This window comes from Schistocerca gregaria, chromosome 3 (genome assembly GCF_023897955.1).
Source record: "Schistocerca gregaria isolate iqSchGreg1 chromosome 3, iqSchGreg1.2, whole genome shotgun sequence".
Classification (NCBI taxonomy): Eukaryota; Metazoa; Arthropoda; class Insecta; order Orthoptera; family Acrididae; genus Schistocerca; species Schistocerca gregaria.
The window spans coordinates 135,314,060-135,326,710 of record NC_064922.1 but is presented as its reverse complement, the minus strand read 5'-3'; the positions used below and the strand labels follow the sequence as shown (position 1 = coordinate 135,326,710).

The 12,651-nt window shown below is 39.3% G+C and overlaps 1 protein-coding gene across 4 annotated transcripts in view; it reads left to right on the top strand.

The window, feature by feature from the left end:
* LOC126356069 (PRKCA-binding protein) overlaps positions 1 to 12,651 on the top strand; it is a 127,882-nt gene that overhangs the window by 13,542 nt on the left and 101,689 nt on the right. For 2 of the 4 annotated variants that reach the window (XM_050006769.1, XM_050006768.1), the window contains 3 exons: positions 2,596 to 2,682; positions 5,541 to 5,652; positions 9,557 to 9,685. In XM_050006769.1, coding sequence (XP_049862726.1) covers positions 2,596 to 2,682; positions 5,541 to 5,652; positions 9,557 to 9,685 — 328 coding nt within the window. The remainder of the gene's footprint in view (positions 1 to 2,595; positions 2,683 to 5,540; positions 5,653 to 9,556; positions 9,686 to 12,651) is intronic. The other 2 variants (XM_050006771.1, XM_050006770.1) reach the window with 1 other exon arrangement.

Genomic DNA, 12,651 nt, shown 5'->3' with positions numbered 1-12,651 from the left:
TCTCATCCTGGTGTTCCGCTACCTATGATCTGTTCTGCCGCTTCTGATATGGCGCGCTGTCCCAGATGGATATATCTTTCATGCTCTGCAATTCTTTTGCTGATTGGCTACCCTGTGTCAGCTACATACAGACGTCCACATTTGCAACCTATTCCGTAGACTTCTGCGATGTTTAGCTTGTCAACCGCATCTTTCTTTGAGCCTGAAACATATTGAATTTTGTTATTGTTCCAAAATATTGGCATGATGTCGACTTGGTGGAAAATTTTGCCCATATGTTCAGTGACCCCTTGTACACATGGTAGTAGGGCAACGTTCTGTGTATCCTTCTGCTCTTCCCTGTTGCCTTCACACTTTGTTATCAAAGTTTCATCTATCATATCCCTGCCATAACCATTGGCTACAAAAGTGGATCTGAGGTTTCGTAGTTCTGCCTTCAGGTGTTCATCATTGCTGATCCTGTAGGCCCTCCTGTTTAAAGTGTGAAGGGCGAACATCTTCTGCATAGGATGATGATGGGAGGAGGTGTGGAGGTACCTGCCCATGCTGGTGGCTCTTCTGTATACTCTGGGCCAAGTTTACCATCAGGCCTTTGGTAAACTTTAACGTGTAGGAAAATCAGCACTCGATTCTTTCCAATCTCCATAGTAAATTGTATTTTACTATGCTGTTGATTGAGATGTTGATGGAAATTCTGTAGTCTTTCTTTCCATGTGACCAGGTGACGAAGGCATCGTTAGCATATTGGAGCTAGGAATCACGGCATAATGGTGCAGATGGGACAGCTGTTTCCTCAAAAGTGTGCTTGAAGGTGTCTGCTGCAATAGGCGAGAGAGGGGAACCCATAGTCAACAGTCCAGAAGAATTTTATTGACAGCCGGCTGTGGTGGCCGAGTGGTTCTAGGTGCTTCAGTCTGGAACCGAGCGACTGCTACGGTCGCATGTTCGACTCCTACTTTGGGCATGGATGTGTGTGATGTTCTTAGGTTAGTTAGGTTTAATTAGTTCTAAGTTCTAGGGGACTGATGACCTCAGATGTTATGTCCCATAGTGCTCAGAGCCATTTGAACCATTTTTTTTATTGACAGTATTCTTCTTCTAGTTTATAGACACATACTTATAACAACATTTACACCCAAATGCACCCAAGCTTGCCACCCAGTTTGAAAGACATGAACCCAATCTACTACAGCCATGGAGTTGCCTTGTTTTTGTTAATTTTAATTTATCTGAAGTATTTGCTGGAATATGTATGTCACAGTGGTTGTAAAATTGAGAAATTTCATGAACCTGAGCATAACAGATATTGCTGGGTCACTAATAATTTATTTAGGTCTTAAAACTTGTAGTTTGATGCTCTCTTTGTTTTAAAAGGTTTGTGTCTCTATGTTGCCATCCTAATTTTGATTTTTTGAGGTTTCATAAATTAGTTACAGTGAAATACATGATAATTCAAACAATGGAAGATCCAGGATGTAGTTATGCATTACAAAATAATAACAAAGTGAAACAGCACTGGGTTATGGTATGGAAGAAAAACTCTTTGACAAAATTGAGCAATGGAAAATCCAATGTAAAGAAACAGATCTCCTGTGCCTTACATCTCCAGTCACCCACCACCTCCCAGAACCCCACTGTCCAGCCACACAGGAGTATTCCCATTGTGGCTCAGTACCACCCAGGACGGGAGCAGTTGAATCACAGTCTCCGGCAGGCTTTTGGCTACTTCTCTTTGTGCCCTGAAATGAGAAATGTCATACCCACTATCCTTCCCACCACTCCCAAATAGGTATTCCGCTGCCCACTGAACCTTCACATGTGTTGCATTCTATGTGGGCATGACAACCAACAAGCTGTCTGTCTACATGGATGGCTATCGACAAACTGTGGCCAACAAACAGATGGACTACGCAGTTGCTGAGCACAGTGACCGACATGACGTTCTACATTTCAATGACTGCTTCACAGTCTGTGTCATCTGGATCCTTCCCGCCAACACCAGCTTTTTTGAATTAGGCAGGTGGGAACTCTCCCTCCGATATATCGTACATTCCTGCTATCCTCCTGGCCTGAAGCTCTGTTAGTCACTGTCCTTACCCCTTAAGCCCCTTCCCTGTTCCCATTCCAGCACTACACAGCCCTCCATTCCATGAGTGCACTTGTAGTCTTTTTACTTCTCTCCTTGTCCACTATCCCCCCCCCCCCCCCCCCACCACCACCCCCACCCCTGCCCTCCGTCTGACTTCCCAACTGCACCTAGCTGCCGTACCCTCTCTCCACCTCATCCTTGTATGCACTTTACTGTTCCCTGCTATCCCTCTTTCTCCTCATCCCAGCTTCCTCCTTACCCCCACCACCCAGTTGCTTCTCTCATCATATGCTGCTGCTTGCAGTTTGGCCTCAGCAGCCAGCCATCATATGCTGCTGCTTGCAGTTTGGCCTCAGCAGCCAGGTAGTGTGTGTGTGTGTGTGTGTGTGTGTGTGTGTGTGTGTGTGTGTGTGTGTGTGTGTGTGTGTGTGTGTGTTCCTATTATTGCATTTTATAATTTACATCAATTTTTGATTGTTTCTATATTGCTTTGTCTTTGCCTAAAGTAAATGCATTGAAGAAGAAGAGGAAGAGGAGGAAACCAACAGTGAAAGAAGCTCACTAGTACATCTGAATTTAACACAAAATACATTGTAAGTTTATCTGACTTTGATAATTAGTGCACTTATAAAATGAAACTGTCATCATAATAGTTTAGAAATCCACACGGTAGTTCATTATAGTCATCCCTTGTGTAGGTATCAGCTTACTCGCTTCTTGAAGTAACAATTCCAAATGTCCAGTTATGTCCTTTGTAACTGCAATTTGTGTCTAGTTCAGTATACACATGAAAAGTTAGAAAAACAGAAATCAAATAAACAACTAAAACTACCACTATTATTCTTATTTTCAGTATCATACTGTGGGAGTTACATTTGGATAATGAAGAAAAATATAACTCATATTAAGGATTAATGCAGAACTAGAGATTTAATTGTTGATAGGTGAAACTACAGGGTTTGTGTTCCTTTTATGTCAAGTTTTACTGGATGTCTCAGGAGGAATGGTCATTATTCAGGGATATGACGGAAACAATCATTCGAAACAAAAATTTCAGGTAAACATGGGCTCTAAAATGAATTCCTGAAGAGTTAAGAGAACTTGATCAGTAGAAGAGATGTGTTTCACAGTAATGAAGGTGCTCATAGCTCTTAGGACATATGCTTTAGAGCCCATGTCTACTGGACTTTTTTGCTTTGAATGACCGTTTCTGAATATTGGCCACTCATCCTGGGACAACCTGTAGATTTAAAAAACGAAAAAAATGTACATAACTTTAATTTTTTCGATGAATGGTTTATGAGCTGTACTCCACTTTTGTTTGTAACAAAGACCATAATCATTTTGTCAGTAGTATTGCTTCAACAGCTTTATTGCTAATGTAGTCTGTGATCACCATGGCAGCAGTATGTATTTTCCACTGCTTATTACCACAAATATCACAATATACATAAATGACCTGGTGGATGACATCGGAAGTTCACTGAGGCTTTTTGCAGATGATGCTGTGGTGTATCGAGAGGTTGCAACAATGGAAAATTGTACTGAAATGCAGGAGGATCTGCAGTGAATTGACGCATGGTGCACGGAATGGCAATTGAATCTCAATGTAGACAAGTGTAATGTGATGCGAATACATAGAAAGATAGGTCCCTTATCATTTAGCTACAAAATAGCAGGTCAGCAACTGGAAGTAGTTAATTCCATAAATTATCTGGGAGTACTCATTAGGAGTGATTTAAAATGGAATGATCATATAAAGTTGATCGTCGGTAAAGCAGATGCCAGACTGAGATTCATTGGAAGAATCTTAAGGAAATGCAATCCGACAACAAAGGAAGTAGGTTACAGTACGCTTGTTTGCCCAATGCTTGAATACTGCTCAGCAGTGTGGGATCCGCACCAGGTAGGGTTGATAGAAGAGATAGAGAAGATCCAACGGAGAGCAGCGCGCTTCGTTACAGGATCATTTAGTAATTGCGAAAGCGTTACGGAGATGATAGATAAACTCCAGTGGAAGACTCTGCAGGAGAGACGCTCAGTAGCTCGGTACGGGCTTTTGTTAAAGTTTCGAGAACATACCTTCACCGAAGAGTCAAGCAGTATATTGCTCCCTCCTACGTATATCTCGCGAAGAGACCATGAGGATAAAATCAGAGAGATTAGAGCCCACACAGAAGCATACCGACAATCCTTCTTTCCACGTACAATACGAGACTGGAATAGAAGGGAGAACCGATAGAGGTACTCAGGGTACCCTCCGCCACACACCGTCAGGTGGCTTGCGGAGTATGGATGTAGATGTAGATGTAGATATCTTAAACCTTTTATTACTGATTTCCTTTTATTACTGATTTTTCACAAAGAGTTTCATTGTTGATTTAGTAGACAACTGTTTACTGGAGCAGGATATGAATTCTTCTCCAGTGCAATATTTTTGTCCAGTTAATAATAATAATAATAATAATAATAATAATAATAATAATAATAAAACATTGTGACAGACATTTTAAAAAGCCATTTTCAGATAACTTGTTGAACACAACTTCATCGTGGCCTTCATAGGTTTGTCTTATTTTTATGAACTTTAAATTAATGATTGCAATTGTAAGTGTCTGATAGTAATACAGAAACTACAGAACTGAGTACAAAGTATAGTCACTTTAAAATAAGTGCACATTTTTATGTACACAAAAAAGTATAGGGTGAAGATGGGGAGCAATTGGAGTCTCACCACACAACTTACACCGACAAGGTTAGCAAGTGAGTCAGTCTATACCTCTGTCAGTGCTAGACAAACATATCAACAGTAGGATGATGATAGCGTAGTGAGAAGAACTGAAGAAAACTGGTTTTCAGACCAAAAACTACAAAAAACAACTATTGAGTTGCTGTGTGGTACATGCTTGTTCTTAATCAAAAAATGCAAATTATTTGCATCATTTTTGCCTAATATTGTATGGTGTGTATCGTACTTCCTCTTGCAATAATTGAGCGGATGCAGAAGAGCCAGAAGAAGAAGACTGCAGTTATGTTCAACAAGAAGGGGAAGCTCAAAGTGATACCCACCTTACATACAAAGTAAATACAAGTGTAATGGACTTTATTAAAATTTTCCCTTTATGTTAACTTGAAGCTTAGGACCTTTAGAGAACATGTGAGAATGTAGCATGCATGGTTAGCTGGTTATAGGAAGTCCTCATAATATCGTGTTAAATGTAACTTTGCTGTTATTAATTGTATCATGTGAAGCAATGTGCTTCATCATTGTGCTAGCAGTGTCTTATAATATTGTTTTATGCTGACATGTAGTAACAGTGTAGAACATAATATATTTGGAAGTATTTAGAAATATCTGATCCACAAATAGTGAGTGATTTATCATCCTATTTTTTCTTATTTGCACTGCTTATTACGTGCCAGTGTACTTAAATGTTGTGGAATGTTTTAGGGGCATGACAGTGACATCTGGGAGTGTCACTATTACAAAGGACAATTCAAATTTGATTGGAATTAGCATTGGAGGAGGAGCACCATTGTGTCCTTGTCTTTATATTGTGCAGGTACTATAGTTTTAATTGAATTTTTCATTTTTTGTGGAGCAATACGTATGTGAAATTAGTCTGTAGTGTGTCAAGGCAGAATAGGACAAAAAGTTAAAGTGCAAAATCACAAGGTAGATGAGTGTGGCTGCTTGACAATTCATTTCACTTGACAAATAGAAATTCATTAACAAAGTTGTGAGCAAAGATAACAACTCACTGTATAGAGGGAGGGATAGAATAGGAACCACACACTAAATAAGGTGTTGGTTCCTGTCATCCTTGAGCTTTTCATCCCTGTAAAAGCACACACACAAATCTCCTCTATTGTCTCTTAAGGGGTTAAATGCATTCTTAATGTAGCCTGTAGCTATACAGCCTGAAAGTCTTTCAAACAAAGGATGTTTCTTGAATGCTTGAGCTCTGTACTTTTTATGTTATTTTATGTTTATTCATTATGATATGGCAGTAGGTGCTGTTTTGGTTTGTGATGGTGCTGTGACTGTTTTGAGTATATGTTATGTTAGTATATGTTGTTGTTATTGTTTGGACAGGACACATAATTATTAGGAAGCTTTTGTTCTTAACAGTGGTCCAAATCATATAAGAAACAGGAGAGACAAACAATCTGCTTCAGTCATATAAGCAGAACATACCAATTCGAAAAATTGACAGAGTGCTATTCAGTGAAAAAGAAAATGTTGATATTGTGTACTCTTGCTCCATTTTCTTCATGATAATGTAGAGTCTGTTCCTCCATATGCTTCTGATATGGGAACCAAAATGGTAAAACTGATGAAAATGGATTATGTGGCTTGGCTTGCCATGTGCACATCTCTTGATCTGCAGTGAAAATAACAAAGACAAAGTCTAGAGAGAGAAGCTACTACTTCTCATATACTGAACACTGGTTTGGTGGTACAGAATAATATAAAAGTCAATGTTGATGCAAGTTTTGTGGAAGAACTTCCACCAATTTTTCCCTTCTGCTGTTGTACTGATAGTTTGTTTAAGTCTGTATAAAAGAAGTGCTCTTATCCATTCTCATTAGTCTGTGAAGAAGTGAAACACACTTGCCATTTGCTAACAAGGCAGGGTATGTTTTAGTAATGAGCTATTTACAATTTGTACAGAAACCAGATGGCAGTCATAAGATCGAGGGGCATGAAAGGGAAGCAGTGGTTGGGAAAGGAGTGAGACAGGGTTGTAGCCTCTCCCCGATGTTATTCAATCTGTATATTGAGCAAGCAGTAAAGGAAACAAAAGAAAAATTTGGAGTAGGTATTAAAATTCATGGAGACGAAGTAAAAACTTTGAGGTTCGCCGATGACATTGTAATTCTGTCAGAGACGGCAAAGGACTTGGAAGAGCAGTTGAACGGAATGGACAGTGTCTTGAAAGGAGGATATAAGATGAACATCAACAAAAGCAAAACGAGGATAATGGAATGTAGTCCAATTAAATCGGGTGATGCTGAGGGAATTAGATTAGGAAATGAGACACTTAAAGTAGTAAAGGAGTTTTGCTATTTAGGAAGTAAAATAACTGATGATGGTCGAAGTAGAGAGGATATAAAATGTAGACTGGCAATGGCAAGGAAAGCGTTTCTGAAGAAGAGAAATTTGTTAACATCGAATATAGATTTAAGTGTCAGGAAGTCATTTCTGAAAATATTTGTTTGGAGTGTAGCCATGTATGGAAGTGAAACATGGACGATAACTAGTTTGGACAAGAAGAGAATAGAAGCTTTCGAAATGTGGTGCTACAGAAGAATACTGAAGATAAGGTGGATAGATCACGTAACTAATGAGGAAGTATTGAATAGGATTGGGGAGAAGAGAAGTTTGTGGCACAACTTGACTAGAAGAAGGGATCGGTTGGTAGGACATGTTTTGAGGCATCAAGGGATCACAAATTTAGCATTGGAGGGCAGTGTGGAGGGTAAAAATCGTAGAGGGAGACCGAGAGATGAGTACACTAAGCAGATTCAGAAGGATGTAGGTTGCAGTAGGTACTGGGAGATGAAGAAGCTTGCACAGGATAGAGTAGCATGGAGAGCTGCATCAAACCAGTCTCAGGACTGAAGACCACAACAACAACAACATAATAAAGTATGTTCATTGTGTTAAAGTTGATGATATTACAACTTAAAAATTATTTGTTTCTAACAAGCAATAAAACACACATATCAATTGCTCAGTTGAGACAAACCAAAGCTCTGCATCCTACAGTTGTAATACATTATTGTGTGCGACTTGTGTTCTTATCAGTGTAAAATCTAAAGAGTGAAAGTGCCATTTCACCAAAATTTTATTGATTTGCATTTTTCCTTCTCTAATGAGCTCATGGGGATATTCCTATTTTTCTTATTTGCCATAGCATTTTCCTTGATTTTCATCCATTGTTTATTAAAATATACTGGTGTCCAAAATTAAAGCAACAAACTACTTTTTCTCATCCTGTGTCTAACTCACAATATAATCATACAAACTGTCAACAGATGTCATTACAATCGTGTTCTGCATGGAAGATGGCATTCCGGTCAATGGACAACCACACCAGCAATGACATCAGGGCATGATCAAGTGTGGTATTGTTTGCAGGGTAGTCCCACATTCACAGTCACTGTGTATACAGTCATAGATGGTGCAGGACATTGCTGCGGAGGGCCATAGGAAGAATGGAAGCAGGAGAGTTGCAAACTCATGTGGCCCAGTCGCTTAATGTGAATCTTCCTGTTGTTTCTCAGATGATGTGATAGTTTATAGAGACTGAAACTGTATCACAGAGACCAGTACAGAGCCGAGCAATGGAACAGCAGAAAAAGTGGATTATTATTTGGCTGTAAGAGCATGATGGTACTGCCTTTATACTGCACCTTAACTGTCATCTGACCTTGAGCATCCCCTGGCCATGTTGTATTGAGGCAAACGGTGTGCAGAAAGCTTCAGCGGAGTGGCCTTTACTGTTGGATACCTGCTGTCTGTTTACCTCTTGGCATGTCTTCACAGAAAGGAACATCCAGTGTGGAGCTGTCAACATGCCACCTGGACTGTCAAATGGTGGGCCAATGTTCTTTTTGCAGATGAGTCCTGATTTGGTCTGGAGAGCGATTCTTGACGGATTCACATCTGGTGGGTACGTGGAACATGATTTCGGGATCCTAACATGTGGAAAGAGCCCCTAATGGTGTGGGCAGGGATTATGCTGACCACTCAAACACCTCTTTATGAAATTGTACGGGTGAACCAGCAAGATGTAACTGCTGTTAGGTAAAGCAAGTAGATCTTGGGATCTCACACACGGTTGTTGCAAGGTGTTGTGGGCCCAGACTTCGTATTGACGGATGATAATGCCCGACCTCATAGAGCATAGGTGGTTAATGTCATTTTGGAACTGGAAGATATTGCAGGCATGGTGTGGCCTGCTTGCTCTCCCGATTTGAATCCCATAGAGGGGATGTGTGGGGTGCACTAGGGAGACTGGTTGCATCATGTCAGCATCCACCCACCACTCTCCAGGAGTTGGCAGCAGCTCTGCGGGAAGAATAGGCATTATTGCCTCAACTTGAGATTGATGACATCATTCACAGCATGTCCCATTGTTGTCAAACCTGTATTGATGCCAGAGGTGGTCACATCCCATACTGAGCACATTAATTAGTCAGAACGTGCATGCAAATCCATTAAGTTGGAAAAAAATGAACATTTTTGTCTACCATTATGCATGTTGCAGTTAATTACATTCTGTATTGTTTACATTGTTTCTACTTTATTTCACCTTTTTATACTGTTTTGTGGCAAAATAAACACAACCTTGCAAAATTTCCATTTGTTATTTTAATTTTGGACACTAGTGTATGTTATTGTTTACACCCATTTTTTACTTTATTACCATCAAGTAAATTCCTTCATTTATACACCAGGTATTTGACAACACCCCAGCAGCAAAGGATGGCACATTACAAAGTGGGGATGAGCTTGTTGGTGTAAATGGCCAGTCAGTGAAAGGGAAGACTAAAGTAGAAGTTGCCAAAATGATACAGGCATGCAAGGTAAGGTATATTAGTGGTCATTTCCTCACTTTCCTGTACTTGTACTGACATTTTATTCATTAGGCTATTCTTTGTGGTGCCAGTATCCTGATGTTCTCTGGGCAAGTTGTAAATTAGATTTACTTTGCAAGAACAGCCACAAGTGTTTATCCTGCTGTAATTTATATTTGTTCTGAAACTTAACTGTGTCTTTGAAATACTTACCACTGATAACTAAGTAAGTTGTTAAGTTATTGAATTGATCAAAGTGGAGCAAACTGACTCATTATTCTTGTTTCTAGACCTGACGGTAGAGGTTAAAGGTGTTTCAATACACAGTTCTCAAAAAGACTAAGCAGCTTTGACAGTGAGATATTTCTGTAGTATTTGTTTGTTCGTTGCTGAGGTCTCTCTTTGAAATTTCTAGCTGAGAATATTAGAAGTGTCACGTAGTTTTATACATTCTGATATTTATGTCTTGGACACTGTTCTGCTTGAAGTGTCATTTTATATTTGACTGTTATATGTTCAATGAATACAAAGTATATTTACAATAATTATGTAAGATCCCTTGCTGAAGAGATATGGATACAATGGGAATTATACAGCCAACCAGTTGCATGCCAAAAATTAATTCAAACTTTTACCTAGTTTTTGATAAAAATAAACCTGTCGTCCTCAGAAGAAGTAATAACGCATGTTACATATTTTGCGGAAAGAGAAATGAAGCTTAGCAAACAATAAAATGATCCATATAAATTCTGTGCCATACCCTTGAGGCTTAGTCAACAGTAAAATAATCCATGTAAATTCTAAGGCAGATGTGCATCATACACACAGACAGACAACTTGAGTCATTATTTCTTCTGAGCAAAACAGGTTTATATCTGTTGAAACCAAGGCAAAGGTTTGAATAAAATGTTGGATTGCAACTGGTTGGCTTTATAATTCCCATTGTATCCGCAATTCTGTAGTTGACAACTACTGCCATGTTCGAGATCTTAAAGAGAAGGTAGTAGTGATTTATATATATAAAAAAGAGCAAACCTGGCAGTGCTTCACAGTGGTTAAATATTTATTGGAATTGGGTATACATCCTAATTACCTCCTCCATCTCTCTGTCTCCTCCTCCCTCCCTCTGTGTCCATCTCATCCTCATTCCCATTCTCTCTGCCCATCACCTCTTCCCCCTCTCCCTGTGCATCACCTCTTCCCCCTCACTTTCTCGATTTCTTCCTCCCCCTCTCACCTTATCTTCTCCTTCCTCCTCTCTGTGTCTGTTTCCTGTGCCATCTCCCCCTCCCCATCCATGTCCTCCTGTCCCTTCTCTCTGACCTGGAGCCTTATTTATTGTTATTGCAAACAAAACCCTGACTGGGAACTGAAATTGCTTAAAATAAGGGAGTAAATTGGTTGGACCATTGGTATATGGAGAGTGAGAGAGGCCTCTCTAGTAGCTGGATCTGTGAGGATAGTAGCTTCAATGACCGTATTTCACATTGTTTACTCTGTGGACATGTACTGTTATAAAGTTTTGGATGATTTAAGTTCTGTAGTAGTGTTCTAATCGTAAGACAATAAGCCATATATACAACTTTCATGTTTTCTGTTAAAACTGACTCTGAGGAAAAAAACAAAACAGCACATTCTTGTGCACACAATATTTGTTTAAAATTAAATGTAAGGACAAATTTCATATATGGGAGAAACCATTTGTCTAATGCTGTAAATGTCCCACTATTGCAATTGTAACTGACTGTGAAAAGGAAAACTATACGGCACATTTTCACAGCACAGCATTTTCTTTTTCTCATTTGGTTTTAACAGAATACCTGCACATTGTTGTTTAATATTACATACGGACAATGTCTGTCCGAGTGCTTATTAGAGTATCGTGTAAAAATTTGAAGTAAATCGATCAAGAACCTTCCAAGATTTTTGATAATAATGTTTCCCCTGTACATGTTTTATGCATATTTATATATGTGGCCTTTTACCACCTGAGTGTTTATTAGAGAGCTTTGTGTAAAAGTCTGAAGTAATACTTATCAAGAACTCTTCGAGAATTTTTGTAACAATGTTAAATTATATTCTGTTTTTATATAGTAGTATAGATATACATATATTATTAAAAATGTGCCCCATGTCCTTCCAAATGTTCATCAGAGTATCATGTAAAAATGTGAAGTATAACAGTCAATAACTTTTCAAGATTTTTGGTAACGATATTGAACATCAGACTATCTTGGTGTAGTAATATACATCTTGAATATATATTTTTATACCATATACAGGGTGTTTCAAAAATGACCGGTATATTTGAAACGGCAATAAAAACTAAACGAGCAGCGATAGAAATACACCGTTTGTTGCAATATGCTTGGGACAACAGTACATTTTCAGGCAGACAAACTTTCGAAATTATAGTTGTTACAATTGTCAACAACAGATGGCGCTGCGGTCTGGGAAACTCTATAGTATGATATTTTCCACATATCCACCAAGCGTAGCAATAATATGGCGTAGTCTCTGAATGAAATTACCCGAAACCTTTGACAACGTGTCTGGCGGATGGCTTCACATGCAGATGAGATGTACTGCTTCAGCTGTTCAATTGTTTCTGGATTCTGGTGGTACACCTGGTCTTTCAAGTGTCCCCACAGAAAGAAGTCACAGGGGTTCATGTCTGGCGAATAGGGAGGCCAATCCACGCCGCCTCCTGTATGTTTCGGATAGCCCAAAGCAATCACACTATCATCGAAATACCCATTCAGGAAATTAAAGACGTCGGCCGTGCGATGTGGCCAGGCACCATCTTGCATAAACCACGAGGTGTTCGCAGTGTCGTGTAAGGCAGTTTGTACCGCCACAAATTCACGAAGAATGTCCAGATAGCGTGATGCATTAATCATTTCGGATCTGAAAAATGGGCCAATCATTCCTTTGGAAGAAATGGCGGCCCAGACCAGTACTTTTTTGAGGATGCA